General features: G+C 40.3%; 1 protein-coding gene across 2 annotated transcripts in view; it reads right to left on the minus strand.

Moving 5' to 3' along the window:
• LAMA3 (laminin subunit alpha 3) overlaps nucleotides 1–24,517 on the minus strand; it is a 108,540-nt gene that overhangs the window by 32,262 nt on the left and 51,761 nt on the right. For both annotated transcript variants that reach the window (XM_056484142.1, XM_056484143.1), the window contains 15 exons: nucleotides 23,445–23,542; nucleotides 21,025–21,190; nucleotides 20,489–20,615; nucleotides 19,363–19,502; nucleotides 18,880–18,995; nucleotides 18,161–18,372; nucleotides 17,158–17,362; nucleotides 16,396–16,540; nucleotides 15,467–15,607; nucleotides 13,966–14,130; nucleotides 10,965–11,066; nucleotides 9,902–9,985; nucleotides 8,741–8,971; nucleotides 4,977–5,090; nucleotides 1,197–1,306 (listed from right to left, as the gene is read on the minus strand). In XM_056484142.1, coding sequence (XP_056340117.1) covers nucleotides 1,197–1,306; nucleotides 4,977–5,090; nucleotides 8,741–8,971; nucleotides 9,902–9,985; nucleotides 10,965–11,066; nucleotides 13,966–14,130; nucleotides 15,467–15,607; nucleotides 16,396–16,540; nucleotides 17,158–17,362; nucleotides 18,161–18,372; nucleotides 18,880–18,995; nucleotides 19,363–19,502; nucleotides 20,489–20,615; nucleotides 21,025–21,190; nucleotides 23,445–23,542 — 2,156 coding nt within the window. The remainder of the gene's footprint in view (nucleotides 1–1,196; nucleotides 1,307–4,976; nucleotides 5,091–8,740; nucleotides 8,972–9,901; nucleotides 9,986–10,964; nucleotides 11,067–13,965; nucleotides 14,131–15,466; nucleotides 15,608–16,395; nucleotides 16,541–17,157; nucleotides 17,363–18,160; nucleotides 18,373–18,879; nucleotides 18,996–19,362; nucleotides 19,503–20,488; nucleotides 20,616–21,024; nucleotides 21,191–23,444; nucleotides 23,543–24,517) is intronic.

Here is a 24,517-nt window from a genome sequence, read left to right on the forward strand (position 1 = left end):
ACAGGAGGTGAAGCAGGGCCATGTTTGCTATTTTCACTTTTCAATCTATGAACAGTAGGATAAAGCAAGTCTGTGTATCAAAGACAGAGGTCTGCACTAAGAATTACTGGAATTTGACTGGGTGGAAAATTGTCAACTCCAGTAATGCCAGGTGGGGTGCATTTCCTATGTCAGGAATGATATTCACCACCCTAATCTGCAGTTATAAAATGGCACAGGTTAATGGCTCCCTAGATATTTCAGAACTTTGAAAGCAGACAATGACTAAAAACTCATTCAGTCAGCCTCAGGCAAGCACCTGCAGAAGAGGCTGTCAAAACCAGATCTATCAGAGAGTTCTCTGATAAATGATAAACCTGTCTATTGTCTCATGGTGTAAATCTCTACTTAAGGTTACGTGGTGTGTGCTAATGAACCTGGCAAACACTATGTGGTGCTTTTAGCAATTTAGAGCTTACATTTATTTTTGTTTTTTTTAAATTTGATTTTATTTACCATGTTTTAGAACTGACCAATGATGACAATCTGGCTAAACACACCATGCATTTAAAATGCAATCAACTGCCCAATTTTGAAAGCCTGGCAACCTTATTAGATCCAAGTAAGTTTCACTTTTTCACTTTTCATCTCAGTTTATTTGTACTCCAAACAGAACTTTCATGTTCTTTCAAGTTCTCTTCTAGAGTTCTAGATATGGGCTTAAGACCTTAAATGGTTTTGTATTATTTTGCATCTTAATAATTCTTCTGAATTCCTATAAAAGGCTTTTTTTCACTGTTTTCTCTTATCTCCTAGCCAGTGTAATGGTGTTGAACATCTTGCACTCAGTAAAAAAGAAAGATTCTGCGTATGTCCAGTAAGGGAAAAGACCTCAATCATATATTTCTCACTGTGAAGGAAGTACTGGTGGTTTTGAAAAAAAGACCACTTCTACTCCCTGGGGCTCCCCAAGACTATGAGCAGTGTGCTTCTGAAGTTCAGAATCTGAATGAGAATTGGAATACTCAGCTTATTAAAAAAAACAATGCTGTGAGACAGACCACCAAGCTCTCAGTATGAGAATAGAGAAGATCACTATACTCCTAAGGTAGCAGAGCTTGGGCTTTGGGATTTTCTCTCTCTCCCCCTCTCTACTTTTTTTTCCCTTTTTCTTCTTCCCTCCCCTGCTTGACTCTTCTTACAAGCTTTTACTGTACCTGTTTGTGAATGGGCAAGGACATTCCCGGCAGGAACCTTGAGTGGCATCTCCAAAATAACCATCTTTACAGTGCTCACATTTGTCCCCAGCAGTATTATACTGACAGTCCTTGGAAAGGAAACAAGCAAGACATTTAGCACTGCTTTATCACTCAAAATGGCTTTACTATTATTTAAAAAACCCCAACAGAGAATATGAGAATATGTTCTTTTTCTTCCACATAATCAAGCATTCATTGCCAAACTGCCTTCAATACCAGGGTAGAGCAGTTTCAGTCAATTTTCTAACTGCACAAAGCACTATTTCCTCCCTCTTGTGGGAAACCAAGAGATAAATAAGTTGAATTCAACATGTTTTTAAAGAAACTCAACCAGATGCATAGTTAGCAAAGGAGCATTCCATTAATGCTCTCTCTGTCTTCATATTACAATTGAAAATCACTACATTTATATAAAACTTCAAATATTCCATCTTAAGACTACTTAGAAGGCAGATACAATCTAAAAGCGTGCAATCAATTGAGCCAAAGTACATTCCTTTGAAAATCTCATTAAATAAATACAAAAAATTGTTTCTCTTTGTAGATTCAGACCAGAATTGTGTTTCATGTAATTTCTCCAGTGTATGTTACTTGTATTTTTCTACAGTAACTGGAATAAATGATAGAAAGCAAAAACTAAGAATACAATTGAAACTGATGCAGCTGAGCCCCTTTTTCCATGATAAAATTGTTGGGAATTGTATCTTGGTTTAGAAACATTCTTAGTGCTGACTGATTGTCACACACTTAAGTTTTACGGGTACAGAATGAGGAAGTTGCCTTTGCACTATCTAAAGTGTTGCTAATTTAAAAAAGAAGTTGTTCAAATACACAAGCAGCATGAAAATACATAAGCAGCCATAAGAAAAATTCCAAATGACTAACAGTCACGAGGCATTCACACTCCCAAGTTCTGCAACTGTTTGTCTTCTGTGCAAACATACTGATCAAATGTCCCACAGAGCTGAAGGCTTACTAACAGAGCAAAAGGTGGGAAAAAAAAAAAAAAAAAAAAAAAAAAAAAAAAAAAGAAAAAAAAGTGAGAAATCAGCTGGAAGCAGTCACTGAGCAAACTGTGCTTCCATTTCAGGGTCCTTGATGGCTCAGGGCTATGTTTGAAGACCCTACTATCATGACTGGCAGAAGAGGGGTGTTTTTTCCCTACAAATGAAAAATAGTTCTGTCTCTCCCATCTTCTCTAAAACTCCATTCTCCTTCAAATTTCTTCATACCAGATTCCCTCAACCATGAGATCTTCCCTCAGGTGGTGACACCTAATCTGTTTTCATTTTGGCTAAAGAACTAAATCTGTGGCTCGCTGATAAAAAGTTCTGGGAAAGAACAGGAGAAACTCCAGCTCCCACATGAGCCATTTCACATGAAGTTAAACACCAAGTATCACATAGGCACTATGTTTGCAAAAGAAATAATTTTAAAATACATCCTCTATAAAAGCAGGTGTGTATGTTCCTGCAAAAGCCTAATGGAAAATTCAGACTGTTTCTGAAAAATTACTGTCAATTTTTATGATCCTGAATAATAAATTCAACTGCAGAAAGAGTAAAAGTGATGTATTTAAGATATATGTACTGGTTTCATCTTAGAGCAACCTCCTCCCACCCTCATGAGTTTATCTCCTGGCTTTTTGTTTTGCTCACTCTTTCTATAGCAACTGAAGCAATTCTATAATTGTAAAGAAAATTTCAGCTATTTCACATATAAGCCACCCTAAATGTGCCATGCTGCTTCTCTAGCTACATGGCATGTAAGGGCTGGAGCTCCCTAGCCACAGTGCAATGAAGCCCGAGCAGCAACTCCCTCATGGGTTTTCCTTCCAGTCACAGCATCTCCAAACCACCAAGCACTGCAAACCCTGAAGGAAAGCTCCCAGCTGGCTCCACATGCCCTCACATGGTACAAGGCAGTGGGGGCAGAGTGTGTCAGGGCCACAGCAGCACCGAGGTTACATCAGACACTCGGGGCTCTGTGACATGAAGCAACATGCCAGGGGACGGGCAAGTCTCAGCACCATGCTGCTGCTGAGGGAATGTGCCTTCCAGGAGGAAGGGCAGGGACCCCAGGACAAAGCCTGATTAATGGCAGAGAAATGCTTTGTCCCTTCCCATGAGAACCAAGGTCCTCAGTCTTGTCCACCTCCTCCAGCCCTCCATTGCTGCTGGTTTCCAGCAGCACAGCAGTGCACTCCTCTCCTCTCCTTCCACCAGCATGCAGCAGCAGGAGAGCCTGAGCCAGGGAGGGCTGTGCTGTGCCCAGGGGAAGGAGCCAGCCTGCCTTAGCCTCCCTCACAAAGCCACCCCTGGGGACTGCCACTGACCAATGCAGGTAATTGGGGCTGGGGCTCCAGGCGAGGGGCAGGAAGCCAAGTGAACAAGCTTTGCACTTTGGATATGGAACTGGATGGCTCCACAGTGGGAAGCCTCCTTCTCTTCTCTGCACCATGTCAGGTCTTTGTCCCATGGCTCCTCTACAGACAGACAAACTCGCTCCTGGTTTGGCAAAAGCTCAGGATGGAAATAAAGGCCCTCAGGGCTTTCATTTTTCACCATGTTATCCTGGATGACTTAGCAGAACCAATAGCTGATTTAGCTCTACCTATCTGAAAGTTAATCCAGCTGTGAGAAGGACGGGATAAAGAAAAACCTAGATCACACACTTCATGAGGTGAAAGTCAAATTTGCCTTCATAATTCTAATCTGAAGTGAAGCTTCCTGATCTTTCTTGCTGTGCTGCAGCACTTTCCTGTCACAGCCTGCCCTGCCCCTCCAAAGCAGCAGCCTGTAAGTCATCTCCCAGAATGGGCTGAATTGGTTTCTAGTTTCCATAAAGCAACACGGTTGGCTGAAACGAAGTCAGAACAAATGTTGGAACGACATAACGAGCAGGAATGCACCGCAGGCAGAATGGATGCACTGCGAACAAGGAAGAAGTAACAGAAAAGACAGGCCATGAAAGATGTTGGCAAGGTTCTTGTGTACACAGTAAATGAAAACTTAGTGAAAACTTTTTAAGGGGGAATTTTTCAGGATAAACTATTCAAAGAAGCATCGTGGATGTAATCTGGAGAAGCACAGTCAGCCAAGTGTCATGCTTCCATTGCTGAGGGCTGATCCACTCCCGTGGGGCTACTTTGGGTTTAACACAGTGTGCCAGGGAGCAAAATCTACCCCACCACATCTTCTGTAACAGCTGAAAACTTCTAAATAATCTAACTTCTATTACTTTTATTTCATCTTATTTAATTCAATATTTTTTAACCAATCTAGCTTTGGACAATGGTTAGTGGAGATGCACTGAAGCTGATTAAGCAAGATTCTGGAAAGCCTATGTTATGCATTAATATATCCTAGTACATTTGTATAAAGCTCAGGACTGCATATACCTGGATAAGACCCATGTTTATTACAAATAACTACAAATGTTTCCTTATGTATAAGTTTGGTGCCTTTTCTGTAACCAGGAGCTAACAAAAATACAGGGGAGAGAAAAAAATTAAGACAAGGACACAAATTATACCAATTAACCACAGTTACATTAAATGTACATTTAAGTGTATGCATCTTATGCTAATTAACTATGTAAAATTTAGATAATGAGACATACAAGATTGTTCTTAGTTGCTTGGAATTTAACAGTACTGTATGGTCCATACTGCAGTAAGATAAATGTTTTCTTCTCCTTTTCTTCCCATTAATTTACTGAATGTTACTAATTACTTACAATACATTTTCCTGTACCATCTTGACATCTATTTGAATTTCCATTGCAGTTGCAGGGCACACAGCGTCCAGCAAATAATCCTTTATTCTCACGATAAAATCCAATGCTGCAGTCCTGGACAGCAAGAAGAAAGAAATAGAATTTGGTAAGCATTGGTAGAAAGTCTTACATGTTACAGGAAGTGTATCTTGAATATGTTTGCCATTTCCAAGGAGTAGTGAAGGCGTGAATTTCCTTTCAAGCTCTCCTAAGCTCATACATTGTTTAAATTTTTTAATGTAGTAAATAGCAATTAATGGAGATGAAGAAGTCTCACCAGAACATTGTGCTTTAGACACACTTTAGACACTTTGGCAGTGATGATTTAATCATTTTGACTCTAACCTTGGAGAAAACCACATTTCCTTTGGCTATGTACAAAGGTGTAGAATATGAGTCTAAACCACAGAAAAATATTTGAGTATGAGAACACTGTAGTGTCAATCTAAAGAAGAACATCTAGAAATCTCACATACTAATTAGTGGTTGTATCTTGATAATAATTTCACTAGAGTGTAATCCTTGGAAACAATTCTGGATACCTTTTATACACATTCATCACGACTTCCACAGTTTAGTCTTACCAAGAGCTAAAGCCACACCTAGACATAGTTAGGTGATGTAATAAAACATACAGTGGTCCAATTTATAAGTAGAGGCTTGCCCTGGAGACTGGAGAAGCATGAGAAGAATGTTCCAACTATTGAGGGCACAGGAGCAGCAGCACAGCCTATCAGATCACAGTTGGATTTAAACAGGGAGCTGTTTAACCAGAGGGATAGCCTGAATGAAGCAAGAGACATCGAGTTTGTTTGCCTACAGTAGGGAGGAAGTTACTACTGTGTTAGAATCAGGCTCTTGCTCAGCATGAGCAGGGAAATCACAAGGAATTCCTCATGGGCACAAAGCCTTTCTGCATACAGATCCAAAAATTCACGCCCATCTTCTCCTGGAATACTCTGGGCACACCAACAACACTAAAAATGTCTGGACATCAGTCTGTCCTTTCTATTCTGTAGCTCTTCACCCCGAGGAGCTAAGCTGGTGTGGTGCAAGGAGGATCAAAGGCTCACAGAAGGGGGGAGAAAGCCGTGCTCCCCACGGAGCCAGCACCTCCCAGGTTCCTGCCTCCAGCAATGTTCTTGTGAGCTGGACCTGTGCCTTGCCTCTGCCTCACGGGCAGGGGCTGGCCCCAACAACACGCAGAGAGCAAGAAACAGTTGAACTCTAAAGCCATAAATCTTTTCTTATAGTAAGTGCACCACCTGGACTGATGGAACCAATCTGAAGAGCAAATGGTCTGTGGGACTGTGTCACAAATCACACTGCAGTGGTTGGAGGTGTAAGTATCTATGCAGAGGCAGGATTAACCAGAGAATTTTTCAATGATAGAATTACTACAGGGAAAAAAAACATACTCATCTCTCACAAAGCAGATCTCAAAAGGAATATTGAATTACTGCTGTTGAAACAACAACTCCTGGCATCTTTGTCTTCTCTACATGTAAGATAATTAGAAAAAAAAGTATGCAGAATACTAATACAATCAACAGTTTTGAATACTGACTTCAGTGTGAGCAAGGACTAAATTTAGAATAGACAGTTGAAGGTTTTCGTATACATATTTTAAAAGGTGAATATTTTCCCTGAACAACAGGGAGCCAATATACACAGCTTCAGAAGAAACCAGGGCTTAAAATACATTAAACAGCATGACTAAGTAAAATATATGCTTTAATGCATATAAATTTTATTTACTTAAAGACTCTTCTTGGAGAGAAAAATAAATGAGACATTTAAAAATACATCTAATTGCATTTGGAAAGAAAATCTGTATAGCCTTTTGTTTTTCTATTTATGCTGTCTTTAAAATGACACATTTGGAGTACGTGGGTGCTTTGTTTTTGAAGCAGCATTTGTGATTCCCCACAAATGATAAATTAATTCCACATGAGGATAAGGCTCTAGGCATTTTCAAGTGCTTTTTAGAATCATTGTTTTCAAGTAAACAGCAACTTAAAAGAAACCTCTTGTACACACTTTTGTTAGTAAAGTACTTTGAGACAAAAGATTAATCTTCTCATTGCTTCTATATTAAGTAATATAGAAGTTGTTCCCAAATTAGTTCGTTTAAAAACAAAGTGAAAGAAGGAAGGAAGCGAGGAAGAAAAAAATTAGGAAATTACCTCTCTCTGATAAAAATCCATTTGAACTTGTTGCCACTGACTCCTCTCCTGAAGGTGGGGATTGGAGAGCCTCTGCTGTACAGCTTGTGCTAGACAATGCCCAAGGGACACTAAAGTGACAGCCAGCCATCCTACATTTCTTGGCCTCTGTGCTCGGGCCATCATTTTACTTTGGCTCCCCTGCGAACATTCGCTGCTCTCCCTTCGGTGCTCACTGCTCCTTCTCTTATTACACCCCCTTCTTCTCCAGCTTCTGACTCAGATTAATGAGGTTCTGGGCAGTGATGGGCCCCACCTTTAAACTTTATCCGTGAGTCAAGTCGCTCAGCACACAGTACTGCTCCTGAGGTTAACAAGTAACTCTGCAGTTCCTGCAGCTCAATATATACCTAAATCGGGGTGTGGCAGGCATCACCTCCTCCCCACCTAAGGCAGCCAGACACAGCTTGGTGATTAGAGCAGTAAATCACTGCCTGAGTAATGCTGCATAAACATACAGGGCTTATGAGCTTCCCCATGAGTGTCTTGATCACTTCCTTTGGCTTTGTATTTTCACCAGGTTACATCAAAAAAAAGCCCCAACAGTTTAGTTTAACCAAGGCAGTAAAAGAGATGGCAGTAGAATTTTCAATCAATGCTCATCAATTTGTGTGTGGCACAGAGCAACAGAAGCGTGAAAAAATAAAAAAAATGTCCAAAATGGTTATTCTGCAGATGATGAATTAGCTGTCCTGAGCAGTGGATGCACACATGAAATGTAAGCCAGCCATACATGGTTTTATTTCAGTCTCTCTGCAGCTGCTCCAGCCTAGATATTATTCATTCATTCTCAATTCAAAAAGCTTTTGCAGGGTTACTACAGCAATTGCTACTTTATGGTAATGCTCAACCATTTTCTGAGAGTAATTCCTCATATTTTGTGCACTTTGCACACTGCTTATCTCTCTGGTGCTTTATTCTGCTGCATTGGGTGCTCACACATGGCAACAGCCAAGCTAAGCAAAGTGACAACCAAAAGAATTACAACTACAGGAACTGCACTAGGGACAGGATATACAGCTGTATTGGCAATCTTCAGCTGATTGTATTACTTTGCAATGCCTGCACTATCTTTCATAAACATATCTCCAAATATTTTTTTTGCAAATATGTTAATTTCAGATTTCACATGTTCTTCTATGCAAATAGTATCCTGAATTAACTGGATTCAGGCTACTTCCCTTGGACCCTGCTGAAATAAGAAACATTAAGAATCTTCTCTACCACAGTGGATTCTCAGTCTCTCAGACTACAAGTAAGTAAATTTTAACCTTCAATCCATTAAAGTAAGAGATTATTCAGCCTCTCAGAGGGCATCACAGAAGAATCCCTCATTATAGCGCCTTACATACGCAAAATGATGTTTGCAGCTCCATAAAAGCAATCAACCCCACAGGCTTACAGGTTAATTAGCAGGTTGTTAATTACTCCAACAACCATCCTGCTCCTCGACCCAGCGCGGTGTGCACAGCTGTGGGCAGCAGACAGCAGGTTGCCTACCTGGCAGGAGTGGCCCGCGTACTGCGGCGGGCAGGCGCAGGTCTCCACGCTGTGCGCCACGCTGCCGCTGCCCTCGCTGCTGGCTTCCTCCAGCCCCACCTCCCCCAGCGTCAGGCGCTGGGTCTCCGTGAAGTAGAGGGCTCGGATGTGCAGCCCTTCCAGCCTGGACAGGACCAGCAGCAGCTCTTCTCGGGACACCGCCTTACCGCTGCCGGCGTGTCTGAAGCTGCCCTGCACGGCCAGGGGTACAGAATGAGCACAGCGCTGCTGCTGCTGCTGCTGCTTAAAAGAGTAGCTTCAAAGAAGGCCAGAGGACATAAAAAAAAGACATGCAACACACTTGTCTAGTGCCAGTTGGTGTGGGATAATACAGTCTGGGAGAGTAGACACAGGATGGGTGGAAAAAAGTATAATCAGCATAAAGGGATGCAGCTTTGACTGTGCAAGGCGAGTATGGCATTGAGGTACTGAAAAGTGAAGAAGCCTGTAGGTTCTTCTTCTGTCATCCAAATTTCTTTGAGATATCACCCACCAAACCACAAAAATGTGAAGGAAAATGCTTTTATTTTAAAGAGTAAGTGAAGTCCTAGAAACCCAATCCTTCAGGGCTTTATTGCTACTAATAAACACTGCATTGTTGAAAATGGAATTTGGCTTGAAGAAACAACTTTTTTTATTTGCACATGAAATAAACAACCCAGTTCAACCTTCTGAGCTCAGGTTTAAGGTAGGAATAACCTCTGCTGAATTCACCTACCTGAATGTTGGACATCTCATTCTAAACTAGGTACCTAGACACCAAGGAAAACAGATAACAATTCATTCCATCCCTATTAAGTACAGTCTGTGGCTGCAATGAATCACCTGCTATTGAGGACTGATTCAGCATTACTCCACTGGCTCTGGAGGGAGTGCTAAGGGCTACATTGGGCAAGATGCCCAACCCAGAGGTGTGAAAATTAGGTGTCATGAACCAGAACCTAAGTTCAACGTGGCAGTAAAGAGAGATAAAAAATGTTCTTTATATTTAAGGTCTACAGTGTTTAAGATTATGCTCATCACTGTTACAAATTATTGGTATTTCTGCACATATTCTGCATGTGAGCATTTTTATGTGACTCTGGAAGGAGAGGAGAAGGCCATTCCTTTCTCAGTTCTTACCTCAACCAGTTGCACTCGGCCATAATATTGACGATCAGGCAGAGGATTGTTGGGATCCATAAAGACAACTTCCATTTGTTGGCCCTATGTGAGAATGGGAATATAACATTGCTATTTCACTGCTTGTTATGGGAAAGTGTTCAGATGCAATAAATTTTGGTGAAGCACATTAATCATGTTGTTTGGGGGATGAAAACTAAGTAATTCTAGGAAAACTGTATGTCTTTTTTTTCAAGAGAGTGGTATAGTGAGCATTGTGTTCTGGAGCCAGCAAGGTTTTCACTGCTTTTGCCTAATAACAATCTTGTTTTGAAGTAAAACACCTAGAGAATCAAATTAATGCTGATCAACTTTCACAAGAACTAGTTATTACTTTAGTATAAAAATGGTTTTGCATTTTGAAACACTCTCCTTTGCACCCTGGTGCACCAGCAGCTATGGGTATTATGGTAGTAGTTTATGAGGTACATTTTCCAATAAGAATCCTAGAACTTTGAATTAGTTATTTCTGATGGTGTGAGAAAACAAAACACCCCCTTGAGAGTTTCAACAAACAGTTAGAGATTTCAATTTTGGCTCTAAAGTGGTAACATTAAAAAACTGTCAACCGAAATTGCATTTTTATTTCAGGCCCTTGAAGCCTTATAATTATGCTTAGTTTTATGCAAAAAAAAAAAAAAATTCTCACAGAAAATGAGATTAATTACACATGAAATCCAGGGCATCTTTTGCAGAGGTGAGGCCATACTTGTTGACAAGTGTGCAGTGCATTAATTATTTCTTTTTCCACAGGCATATTCTACAAAGAAAATCCTGTTTTATCTTTTTACTTGCTCTCAAATCAGTTATGCTTAATAATATGTTACTTTGGCAACAGAGACAGATGTGTTGATGGCTTTGATTAAAATGTAGTAAAGTTACTTTTATAGAAGTAGTGAATGGGTTTAATAGTTAATGTTTTAATAGTTAAGTACACTATAAGAGCAAAATTTGCCATAGTTGTTAAGTAACATAAAAATGGTATTTGTATTGTTTATAAGAAAAAATAGTGTTTAAAGCTTACTGTTAGTCGTATATCAGGTTTCTTATCCAGAAGAACCATGCCCTCACTAGGTAAGCCAAAAGATTTCACTTGGTAACTTAGGAAGCCGCCATATGAAGAAAGCTGTAACAAAATGCAGAGATAATTACTCCTTGATATTAATGTAAAATTTTATTTCACTTCATCTCATCTTCCAACACTATAAATAACATATTTACTCTTTGTTCTTTAGAAAAAATATGAAAACATTGTTGTCTGGAAGAAGTTACTTTCTATTTTGCTTACTGTTTGTATCTGACATATGAGCAGATACTCTTTTCTGAAAGGTTTCATGGGGTTTTTCCCATACTGTGGTTCACATCACCTGTGTCATGGAGAAATCACATGGCTACATGAACACTGTTCTTCCCCTGAACAGATTTGGTGCATCAGGAACAGACATCAGACTGACAGTGAAAGTGGTGGTGAACCACATGAACAGCCATGGATGAAAAGAAGGCAGAATAAGCATACTTAAAGCCAGCATTTTCTAAACCTACTAAACATAAATCCGATCAGGATTCCTTTGCTCTACTTTCAGGACAGGATTTCTACTGCTATCAGCTCTGTTGTAAGCAGACTGTGCCTGCAGGCTGAGCTGAAACCAGCTACAGGTGCCACAGGTGGCCTCAAACCCAACTGAACACGGGGCTGCTGCCCAGAACAGAGACAAGTGTGGCTGAATCACCTGGTAAACACAGCAAGCCCCTGGGTGCTGTGTGAGGGGCTCAGCACAAAACACCCTGGGAACAAAGGGAGCTCCAGGCACAGCCTAGACAGTTTTTGTTCCAAGAAGAGCCTCAAAGGAAAGTTTGTGGGTACCAGGTGAAATCAGGCCATGGATGTCCTGTTTTGGTTTGCACCTTTCTCATTTGCCCTTACATCTTATCCTTGGTTTTGCCATGGAAGAACTGCTTTGTCAGGTTCTGCTCTTCTACAGGTAAGCACCAGCCTTCAATCTACCCCCTGCATATCTCTGATGAATTACAAAATTTACAAAATTACAAAATAACTGGCATCGCAGCACTAAATTTATTCATTGGATCACAGGTTCATAATTAATGCTGTTCTCCTTAGCCAACTACATTTTCAAAAGCAGCATTTGGAACATTAGCTATAGCTTGCCAACACAATCAAACCACCCTGTATAAATAAATTATTTTATAAAAACATAAGAAAATTCAAATTAGAATTGATTTCCCATTTAACAAGTTTCAGAACTTCACCATTTGAGAGCATGTTAAATTACTTCTTTTTTCAATTTTTGTTCTATAGAACAATATTGGTGTTACAAACTAACTCTGTATTCTGTATGTACAGTATTTATTTTCTGAAGTCAAGAGTGGTCTATTAAACAGAATGGTAAAATATAAAAGAAAATGGGGACAACACAATCCAAATTTCTCAATTACTTTTAGTTTCTATACTGCTATACAATTTACATTTTATTACCTTCTAACTTTGTAAACTAAAGACAGAGAAAAGAAAGAAAATATACTCTGCTAAATATAAACGTTGCAGTGGAACCAGTTAAAAGGTTTCAAATAATGGAAACAGTATTTATAACCTCATCATAATGAAAAATAGCTGAAGTGATGTTGTTCATATTTTCAAAAAGATATGCTATCACTGGAAGCAGACCAAACCCTGACATTTTCAAAACACAATAACATGAATAACTGGTAAATTTACAAACTTGTAAACTCACAGCTAGATAGTATTTTGGTGGGATTTTCATTACTGCAGTACTGCCTGTGCTAAAATATACACTCACACACAGCATACAGCAAAAGCAGGACCCAAACTAGAACTGTTTTATTTGCAGTGCTGTCATACCATAAATAACAGCAAGTAATGGCAGGCCTAGGTGGATAGGCTGACATGCAACATAAAACTCATAGCACTGATCTTAATAGCTGTGTTTAAAAAGGGTTATTGCCTGCTTTATATCTTGTTATGGAACAACAAAAGTACTTTTGGTTCAACACTGCAGGTGATAATGTATGCTTTAACATGAAAATTCTTTCAAAAATAATTTGTAAGCACTGAAACAAGAACTTTTATAACATCAACAAAAAACACCCTAACCAAATCTGCTGCTCACCTGACATATATATATATATATATATACACAGCTCTGAGCATAGGAGAGCAGGAGGAAAAATACTGCTCTAGTCTTTAAAATGAGGACTAGGAGAAACTTCAAAAATTGTACCATCTTTTCATGTCTTGGTGTCTACATCATTTGTCTTCTCTTGTGTGTTAGTAGGATTGCATCTGAAAAGCCTGTGTGTCCTGCAACTGGCTGGGAAGTATTGGCACTGTCAGAGTTCCAAAGAGGGGGATCTGGGCCTGCAAGTCACCCTTAGCAAAGTCCCCTGGTGGGTGTGATCCTCAGGCTGAGATGCTGATGGCATTAACTGTGAGCAGGAGGCTGCTCCCATGCACGGGTCAGCAGAGCAGCAAGCAGCCCAAAGAACACAAAGAGCAGAAAACCAGTTGATGCTCTTCCCAGGCAACGTATCAAAAGCAAAAGGTTGGGGGGGTTTTGTGTGCCACTGAGCACATAATCACCTTTTATTCTTTTGGAAATCTGCCCAGGATACACTCTAGAGAATCTAAAGAATTGGCAGTTGCGCTCTGGGTTTCAGAGCAGCCACATTGGGAAGTTCTACGTGCTCTGGGTTTCAGAAAAGCAGCTGAAGGTACCAGCTGCTTGAGACATTTGAGCCATTGGAGCTCTTGATCAAGCTGTTCACATTAAGTATTGTCTGGCACCAAGAAATATGATTAATTCTCTGTTATTGGTTAATTTAAAAACTGTACTCAGAAGTAAAATAATATGATTCCTGGCATGACAGGTAAAAGAGACAAGTGAAGAGAGAGAAACTTATCTAAGAAAAACAGTGAGACTCTGTATCAATGATGCTGGTAAAAAAAACAATTACATGCTATTAGAACAGAAGAGTTAGGTGGCATTTACCTTCTCTCCCAGGTAGGATGATGGTGCTTTCCAGTACAAATTACGCACAGAAGCTGGCAGTTCTTGAACATCAGCCACCACGCTGTTACTGACTGGATTGAAAGTGACTGGGATGTCCATATTTTCATCCACTGCCTCCAAGTGCCAGTTCCTCATATCCACAAACTAATGAAAAACACATAAAGGAAACAAAAGTTTGCCTTTATTAAAACTTCATCAGCACCAAATAATGAGAAGAAATTGTTTAGCCTCTGTAATTCCCTTAGCATGACATCCAACCCTTTCAGAGCCAGCCTAAAGTCTTTGAGCAATGGATATTCCAAGGACTTCAAAAGAGAGTGAAAATGTGAAGGTGTGCCAAAGCTACTTGGGATGCAGGCAATTGGTTTGTCACCTGGAAACTAAATTTTATCTTCAGCCACAGGAAGACACAGCCTTCTGGGGGTGACTAGGAATTGTGCACACAACCCAAGGGTAGAATTTGGAGATGCTTTTGAAAGTCCATTCCAAAATCAAACCCAGGGCGCCAACCTCAAAGACAAAGTTTGCAACAGGGAACATGGCATGACATTTTGGAGAGGCAGGCAAAGTAGCCTAATATTCTGCCTCTTTAATGCACATTTTATGCTTATGGCTGTTGTTGCATGAAAGACCACACTTCTTTTTTTAATCATTATGCTGGAGGAAAGAGAGCATAATGTGAATGAAGTACCAGAACAGTTTCGGATTCTGGTGGATTGCCCTTGACTGGCCAGAGCAAAAAATGAAAATAATATCCTGCTTTTGGCGAGGACAAGTAATGACTAGAGGAAATTATCTACTGATTTCACAGGCCACATTAGGCTACATTTTCACCTTTTGCTTGTAAAGAGCACAATCTGGATTGCATCTAGTCTATGCCTAAACCTTAACTAAACTCCTCATCCAACATTCTAGCTCTCCTCTCTTTTCCTTTCTCTTGCCTTTTCTTAAGCAGCTGTTGCTTTTTTTTTCAGTGTTCAGCCATTTTACTGTTCATTTATGTTACCAAAAATCTTTGTTTCTCACGCTTGATGTCATGTCTTTCTTACAGGGAGGAAAGAAAGACAATTTTCACAATCTGTGTAGAATCTGTCACACAGTTCTTAAGAATGCATCTATAATATAAATATGTAAAATGATACATGCTTATTAAAGTATCTTGAAGGAGATCATTGAATTCAATGATGGCAGAGAGTTTGAAGATAAAGCAAGCAAGATAAAGGCCAGCTCAACTTCAGTCCAACTAGTGACTTGTAAACAAACAGGTGGTAAGGGCCATTTCTGCTGAACTGCACTCTCAGACCACACCTGATCTTAAGAAGGCTGCACTAAATCTTCACTTGGAGAATTGCTTGCAGAATATTTCTCATCCTTAAAAACTAATAAAATACATTTTCAACTTTGGAAGAAATCTGGAATTTCCTTAATGGAACAAGTGTAAGTTCATGATAGAAAAGAAAAGAAAACATCTTTGTTAGACCTTGGTTCTGCGACGATCCGTGCTGCGGCAGTTGCTGGTTGCCCCAAAACAAAAGCAAGGTGTGCAGCCCTTGGGGTTAGAAGGGTTCAGATAAAAGGATCCTGGTCTGCAAGTGTCACATGCTGCACCTTCAACATTTTCCTGTTAAGGCATAGTTTAAAGAAATTTCAGTGTTTTTCTCTTTGCTTTGCTGAGGTCTCCAAGACTTCCTGCACATGAAATAAATCTTCTGAAAGAATATGAATTTAAATGCATAGAAATGAATGAAAATAAGTTATTTTCTGGATAGAGTATATTCCAAATGCAAATAAAGCTGTCTTGGAGGCTATCTTATGAGCTTTCTTTCCAGTTTATAATGTGAAATGTGAAAACCACTGAGTAATAAATATTAGTCAGAGACAGCTGGTAACTTCCTTGCCAAACCCCTCCTGCTGGCTTTTGCAAACCCACAATATAAAAGGTCACTTGTGAAAGTTCACATTTATCACATTTAATTATGCAGATCAGAACAAAAGAAGATTTCCTAGCTATAATGATGTGGTAAAATGTCAACTGACATAATATGGCTAAAAAAAGCATGGGACTTGGTTAACATCCAAAAGGCAAGATGCAGATGGATAAAGTGAATCTGTGCAGGGTACAGATTGCTTCAGTGATTCAATGGCCATCTACTCTGCAGCTCTCTAACATCCTGCAAAACCTAAGACCACCTGTACAACTGACAGAGATTGAAGCCATTAAAAAATGGTATTTAATGTTCCCATGATAATCTGTGCACATATTGCAAAGTGTGATGGCTTTGTACAGCTGCACTTAATTTTTACTGAAAACTCAATGATAAACTCACTTTTTTCACCCCATTATATATGAAATAGTCAGTGGTGTGCAAATGATGCTTGTGAATGCAGAAGTAATTTGATTTATCTGACCTTGCAAAGACAAATTCCTGTCTGGGGATCACAAACATTTGGTTCTGTTCCATCTCTGCTACAGCTACATGGCACACAGTTAGGGAAGCCATAAGTTCCAGGAGCACACTGATCACACCGACGTCCTGTTATCCCTGGTTTGCATCTTTATCAACAAACACAGAGGAGAGAGTCAATAAGGGAGGTAGGAATGGAGCAGGGAAGGGAAAATAAAAGAACAGGTGGGTGGATAGTCAAAGGGATTGCATGGCTATGAGACAACTTTATGACTTCCACAGAGAAAAAGCAGTGGGTTAGTATTGTTCTCAGATTTTGAATAGCGTGACATTTTAAATGGCCAAAAAACTGACTAGGAATGGACTTGACTTTAAAGGATAAAAATGCTCACAATAGAATTAGACTTCTGCAGCTATTCAGTGCTTACAGTACAGAACTACTCTCTCTGTACATCACGGTGCAGAACATGGATGTTGAATATAGGTAAGCAGAGCTAGAAGATTTATAGCTGGAAAATGTGCCTGGCATTACTCAAGGCATGCCTGGTAACAGAAAAATGGGGAATTGCAGGCATATGAATAATTACAGAGACCTCAATCACCCACAAGGCTTAGGTTAGTTTACAACTGTCCACAATGGATAAAATCCATTTTGCTCACTGAAGAGTGAATAACTTAAAATTCCCACACCCTCTCCAAACATGTGAAAAGAGCATTTGAACAAATCATTTATGCATTGTTTATAACACACATAACCCAAACTTACTTGCATTGCCCATTGGTTTTATCACATTCTGGGCTTGCCACATCAACAATTCCTTTTTCTGAGCAGTTGCAGCTCTTGCAGCCAGCAAGGGGATGATAGCTGAAGTAATATTGCTCACACACTTCACACCTTGGCTTCACAGTTCGTGGAGGGCAAATGCATTTACCAGTCATGTCATCACAAAGACGCTGCCCACAGTTGCACACTAGATCAAAGAAATTGTTCTACAAATCAATCACATCTCATCTTACAACAATCAGCTCTTATTGAATACGCAACAAATACACACAATCTTTATGTATAGAAAATATGACTCCTTTTCCTCACTAGTTTAAAGTTCAGGGTCATAGAAACCAACTATGTGACTGCAACAATGGTTTCAAAGAGCAGGTTTAGTGCTTGGCTCTTTTCCACAGATTGGTTGCTTAACTTCACCACAGGCATTGTTTATCACCTCGCCAAAACAAGGATTAAACAAGCAGTTTTGGTGTCAAGGGCACCACTTTTCTAAAGCAATGTTTATAAACATCAAGTATAATATCTATGAAAGCAGCTGAGGAATGTTGGTGTAATCTATGGTTCTGTTGTTATTATTAACATCAGAATATGAGGAATTAGGAATGCTGTGTCTCTGATTGTCTGTGGAAAAGCTTGAAGGTGTAAAATGGATTAAACATTAACAACTTGGAAATGATTTAGCAGTCAGTGCAGAAAAGAATCCATTTCACTGAAATAGTGGCAATATGGATTTAAGCCTACTATATCTGGTGAGGCAACACATGCAAAGGCACGTTCACTGTGAGATAGGTGTGTTTTAGAGGAATGGGATTTCTTCTGCATTAAACCAAAAGCCATGCTATGGTGAAGCCAAAACAGCTTGACCAGGATCACAGGATCAGGCTCTCCAAAGAAAAGTCAGGCTGGCTGCAGTACCCCTGCAGTAAATTCAGGGGATTAAGCAGGTGGGCAGACCAGGATCTGAAGCAGTGCAAGCCCCACTTACACTTGCAGAATGGAAATCCATAGTAGCCAGTCTGGCACCGGCTGCAGCGGCGGCCGACGACGTTGGGTCTGCAGGCACACTGCCCACCCAGGGGGCTGCACACGGGGCTCGTGGCACCCGTGCTGTGGCAGCCACATGGCAGGGCTCCGTTGTTGTAGAAAGCCACCAGTGACCTTACAGAGTCCGTACAGAAGGGCGAGGATCGCTCTGGGCTGTTTAAATTGGAATATAAATCATGTAAGTGCTGGCACTCGGGTTATGAGGGTGGTTCAGTAAATCGAGGTTCTGTCTTTCAAACAGTTTGACATAAGGATGGCATCAGCACACGTGCAAGGATATGCTTTAATTAAATCAGGGCGAATAGCTTTGAACATGCAGGTAAGAGGATTTTTTCATAGCAAGTGAGTATTAGTTGTATCAGTTCAGACATGCCAAGCAAAATACCAAATACCAAAGATGGAAATACCAAAGACAGGAAGGTGACATAGATTTTCCTCTTTTGTGCTGTGAGCAGTAAAGCTCTACCTTTACATTGCATTTGTAATAGAAAGTAATGGAAAAATGACTCATGGAAATTCAATGGGCTAGCATAAGCCATAAAAAGCATTTTAATGTAGCACAATTACAGGGATTTAAGACAGCTCTTTATAATGCAGAATAAAAGTAATATTATTCCCAGTTTGTTGTCAATGTTCAGTTTTTTAGAAAGTAATGCTTACTCAATATAAAAACTGTTTCCTCCACATTGGCTGATAAAATCAAATGACTTGTCCACTGTCTTTTTGTCAAGAATTTTGTAACTGTAGGTGTCTACTGGAACAACTAAGATATTTTCCTTAAAACAATAAGAAAACAATATTGTACATTTCAGAGAAAAACAAAAAGATACAAGCTAATGCATTTACATATTTAAATATTGCTTCATTCTAGATTTTTCAAAACCTCTAAGAGTTTAACCAAAAATAAGAAAATAAACTTTGCATACTGCCCTCAAAGCTGTTATGCTACAAGCAGTGTACAAAAAAACAGTGCAGAGTATCTTAAAAATTTAAAATAAAACCAAAAGCAGTGCAAAAGAGCCTAAAAATTTGAAACACAACATTAAAAAGTTATTCTTTCTGGCTTTTATCTTTGCATCTATCTCTAAATGAATGGTGAAACTGAGAATAACATTTTCAAGTACATTTATGTAATACACATACCAGAACCAGCGTTCTTCCATCTGGTATCATCACTGTAATAGAGACCATGGGTTCAGAAATGTCAAGCTCAATTTGGTTTGCTGCAATCACCTGAACCCGACAGCCAGAATTATGAGGGCAGAATGAAGCATTGAAAGTGCCTAGGAGAAAAAAGATATTGGGTTTATGGGAGAAGGTTTTGGTTGCAGGGGACTACTGGGGTGGGCTCTATGAAAATCTGTGAGAAGCTTCTCCCATGTCAGACTGAGCCAATGCCTCCAAGCCAGACCCAGCACTGGCCAAGGCTGTGCCTGACTGTGGTAGCACCTCTGGAATAACATATTTAACAAAGGGGAAAAAACCCAGCTCCACAGCAGGTACAGCCAGAGAGAGGAGGGAGAACCTGCAAGAGAAAGACCTCTGCAGCCACCAAGGTCAGGGAAGAAGGAGAGGGACAAGGTGCTCCAGGTGCTGGAGCAGAGATCCACCTGCAGCCTGTGGAGGAGAGCCACACAAGAGCAGGTGGATGATGCCCAAATGGGGTCTGTGAACCTCTGGGAATCCCACACTGGAGCAGGCTCCTGGCAGGCCTTGTGACCCTACAGAAATCCCACATGGGAGCAGTTAGTGAAGAACTGCAGCCCAGGAGAATGACTCATGTTGGAGAAGTTGGTGGGGGACTGTCTCCCACGCGAGGGATCTCACACTAAAGCATGGGAAGAGTGTGACCAGTCCCCTGCTGAGGAGGAAGGAACAGAGGCAACCTGTGATGAACTGAGCACAGCCCACATTCTCTGTACCCGTGTGCCACTCAGTGGGAGGAGTAGGAGGAACCTGGGAATAAAACTGAGCCCAGAAAAAATGGAAAGGTGGAAGGAAAGTGTTTGAAGCTTTGGCTTTAGTTCTCATTACCCTGATCTGATTGGTAACAAATTAAGCTAATTTCCCCAGGTCAGGTCTGTTTTGCCCATGTTGATAACTGATGAGTGATCTCTCCATGTCCTTTTTGTTATATCTGTCCTCTCCTGTCCAGCTGAGGAGGGGAGTGACAGAGTGGCTTTGGTGGGCACCTGCTGTGCCTCCAACAGAGCTCCATATCCCAAAATGCTGAGAAAGGAAAGGGTTTAGGTCAAATTCAGATGCCTACCTGACCACACATGTCCTGCAGTCACGTGGACCTGCACAGGGAACACCGGGTGTGCCGGCTGATAAAAATGAACCACAAACACGTATCTGCCCAAGTGAGGCACTCTGCCACTCAGGGTGATCTGGCTCTGGAGAAACAAGAACAGCTCTGGTTTGAATCACAGAATAGATTTGATTTGTGAAACATTCTTGGGCTTATTGGCTGTGCTCAGTGCCCTCTACCTGCAGTGAAAGAGGGGGCTAACATCTCTCAGCAGTTCAATTTCTTCAAGGAACATGGCATTACAGCTGCATGCTCTGTTTGCCTGCCAAGCACATTTAACATTCTTCTGCAGTCTGTGAGACTGTTGTGTAGTTCAGAAATAAGCTGGAGTTAGGGGTTCCCCCCCTTTTTTTACATTATCTCTTACTCAGTTTGCAACATTTTCATCATATCACATCATCTGGTTTTGATTCTCTTACAGTGTTTCATCTATCTAATTTTATTAAGGGCATACCTTGTGACTTGCAAAACAAAGTTTTCAAAATATGAGGTACCTGTAACGGTGTCAAGGTGACTCCATGAACTGAGCCAGCAGGTAAAGTGGCACTCAATGGATCATGGAGTGTATTCTCCTGCACTTCAGAAATCTTCCCATCTATTAATGCATCCAAAACCAAAGCTTCTGGTGGAGTTTCAAAAACTGAGGGAATGCATGCTGCACTAAACACAGAACCACAGTAATTATCCTTGGGGCCAGGAGAATGTTTAAATCATAACAGGAAAAGCTGCTGATTTACAAAAGTCAGTGTATTAGACTGTATTGAAATTGATAATGCAATAATAACCCCTGTTGGGTTATTTGGATTCTTTGTGAAGGTTCAGAAAGAGAATGAAGACAAGAGGTACGCATTTAACTTATAAAGGGGAAAGTGTGTACAATTTTCATGTAATAACTGACTTTATTCACACAAAATTTCCATAACTTTAAGTTTCAGTGGAAAGAATTTGCTAAGGAAGAGGAAACTTAAGGGAATCGGAAGCACTAAAAATTAAATACATTTTAATTAACCCAGTTAGTTACGTTCACTAGAATCTGTACTAATATTGAATTCTCAGTTCTACAAATATTTACATAGGTGTATCCTTTAAACATGCAAGTTTTCCCACTGAAGTCAATGGGACTACTTAAGTACTTAGAAGTTAAGTATATACTCAAATATTTGTAGAAGTGGAGCCAAAATAAATAACAGTACTCCTTGAAAGCATCCTTATTCATTCACTGCTGTGTTTAACTATTTCTTCCTTGGCATTTTTAATTCTGGGATTGAGAGAAAAATTTTCCAAGATTGCAGGATAAAATATTTTTGGGGGTTTCCTGGTTGTATTTGTTCACTTCTAGTAAGTACTCAAACAGACAATGATTAATTTTTGCTCAAGACAGGCCCAGAACTGGAATGCCAAGTATGTTTCAGGGCCAGAACTGAGATGTATTTGCCAGGCCTGTGTGGGAAATCATGTGCAGCATCCACTTACAATACTGTTCACCTGAGCCAAACCTTTGCATCTTTCAACTTGATGAACTTAAACACTTTCAGGAAAGCAAAAATGCTGCCAGATAACAATAAAAAAAAAAGAAAAAGAAAAAGAAAAACCTACAGTAAACTATGCAAATGTAACAAGAGTTTTAAAAAATACACAACACAAATCCAAAGTAAAATATTTAAGTTTCTACATTAGTTTTTTAAAATCATGTTTTTCACCCATCTTCTTTCTCTGTTTTACTCAAAATTTGCAAAATAATTTTGGCGGAAGGAAAAGTATCTTCATTCTTAGAAAGCTGCTCTCAGTGGTAACACTGAGCAGGAGAATTAAAGCTGTGATTCAATGCTTTGCATGCTTGGAAGCTAAGCACAGTCACATGTTTTTATCCAATTTACTATCCAGATTTTTCTGCTTTCTGTTTCAATTCAACCATTATATTAGAAGCTACCATTTGGAAAACTATTAGACCAGATCACCAACTCTTTTTGCCTCTTAAGTCCTGCAAATGACATTTACTTTAATTTTGAGACCTCTCCCACTGCTACATCAGTGGGAAGAAAGCCTTAGGAGCAGGCATCACGAGGCACATCCTGGGGAGTGCAACAGGCACTGAAATGTGGAGGTCCCTAATTTGGAAGCTGGAGGGACAGTTCCCCTCTGTCCCACAGAACAAAAGATGGGGAGGGGAAGAGCTTCAGCAGGACAGAGGGGATGTTCTGTGGAACCCAAACCTGACCACTGGGGAAGGCAAGGTTCAGGTTCAGATCTTCACAGCAAGAGAAGAGCTGCCAGCCTGGCTCAGCCAAGCAGTACATGAGCCCCTAATTACTGGTCCTATAAGGTAGGATGGAGAAGAAGGATCAGCTGGCATTACTGTGTGAGGTGAATGATGAGGGCACACCTACCCTAAGGGCCCCACAATGACAGGGAAAAGGGAATGGCTTGTTTGGGAAGCAGGGGTTTACATGCTGAACGCTGCCAAGTTGAGCTGGTGGATGTGGGTCAGAAAGGGCAGTCACATCCCACACTAAGTAACAAATTAAAGCCATTTTTGGACAGCTGAAGCAGTAACATGCAGAAGAAAACTCCAGATAGAACAGTAAGCATTTCAGGCCACTAAAGTAGGAATGATTGTCCAGCTTGGACACCTATCATACTGGATGGCATGTGAAAGATGCATGTTTTCTCACACATCAGCACTGGGTAGTTCAGATGGGCCTGGAAAAGCCTGTTATTAACAAAATCCTGTGCAAAGACTGTCTAGATTAACACTAACATTTCAGCTTCTTTACAAAGACTACTTCACAGAAGTGGCCTTCAAATCACCTGTGAGTCACTAAGCAAAGCTTCACTCAAAAGAATTATAAAAACATTTATTCTACCTTTCAAGGTTGTCCTCAGATAACAGGAAAGATAAAACCAAGCAAGTTACCTTCCATCACTGTTACTCCTGTAAGCAGCTATGCACTGTAGTTTAGGATCCACGTATTCTGGAGAAAATTCTTCAGCTGGAATAATGCAAACCTTGTGCTGAAAAACAAGCACAAGGCACAATTAACAGTTAATATCATAAATAACAGGCCTGAACAGGAAGGATGAAGCCTAATTTTAGCATAGGGAGATATGAGCCCAAAGCCATGTTCTGTCATGGACCTCCTACAAGATTTTGGACCCCTTTACCTTCCTGCACCTCAGTGCCTCAGGGTTAAATAGCATTTTTCTGTCCTTGTCAAGGGAAGAGTAGCTGTTCAGGAGGGAAATAACTAACAGGTAAGTAGCTCAAAGGCTGAGAAGCAAGGCAAGAAAAGTAGAGAGGTAGGAGGGAAAAGCACTCATTTACAGTGTTAGACACTTTTGGACCCTGGGGGAACTCCCCCAGGCACAAACACTTGCTCGTGTAAAGTCCATGGGAGTGAGTTTCAGTGACACCAGGATTTCTCTCCCAGGATTCAGAACTCATTTTGAAAGACCTCATATGGGATTTTTTTATTTTAACTAAAAGTAAAAAAGTAGATATTAACAAATGATTCTGTGGTAGTCCTGCTGTAACCATGTTGGTAAGAACATAAGGGAAAGCTTGTGGGTAGGCACAAGAGTATTCATTAATATAAGAAAATACATATGCACAAGTTACAGAACTTATCCATGAACTACTTGAAAAGGAGATGAAGATGTCCAATAAGCAATAATATAGATAGCACCAAGTAGTAATGTAAGTAAAAATTGTATAAGGAGAATTCATTATTATGCAATGTGATCAAGTTTGGAAGCACATCCTAAGGGGGCTCAGCCTGTGTTTTAAAAGTAGCAAGCAGGGCAAAAAGCCTTTACAAGCTACAAGGCAGAGTGCTAAAAATCCCTTTTCCTGGGCAGCCAACACTTTGCCTGTCCTGTTTGCATGTAACAGACCACAGGGCTCCAGGCCAGTGCAGAGGAACCAGGGTACATGCTGAAGCTCTGAACAGCACTTCAGGAGTGGCTAAGAGGTGAGTGCCAAGAGTGGTC

Source organism: Oenanthe melanoleuca, chromosome 2, assembly GCF_029582105.1.
Source record: "Oenanthe melanoleuca isolate GR-GAL-2019-014 chromosome 2, OMel1.0, whole genome shotgun sequence".
NCBI lineage: Eukaryota > Metazoa > Chordata > Aves > Passeriformes > Muscicapidae > Oenanthe > Oenanthe melanoleuca.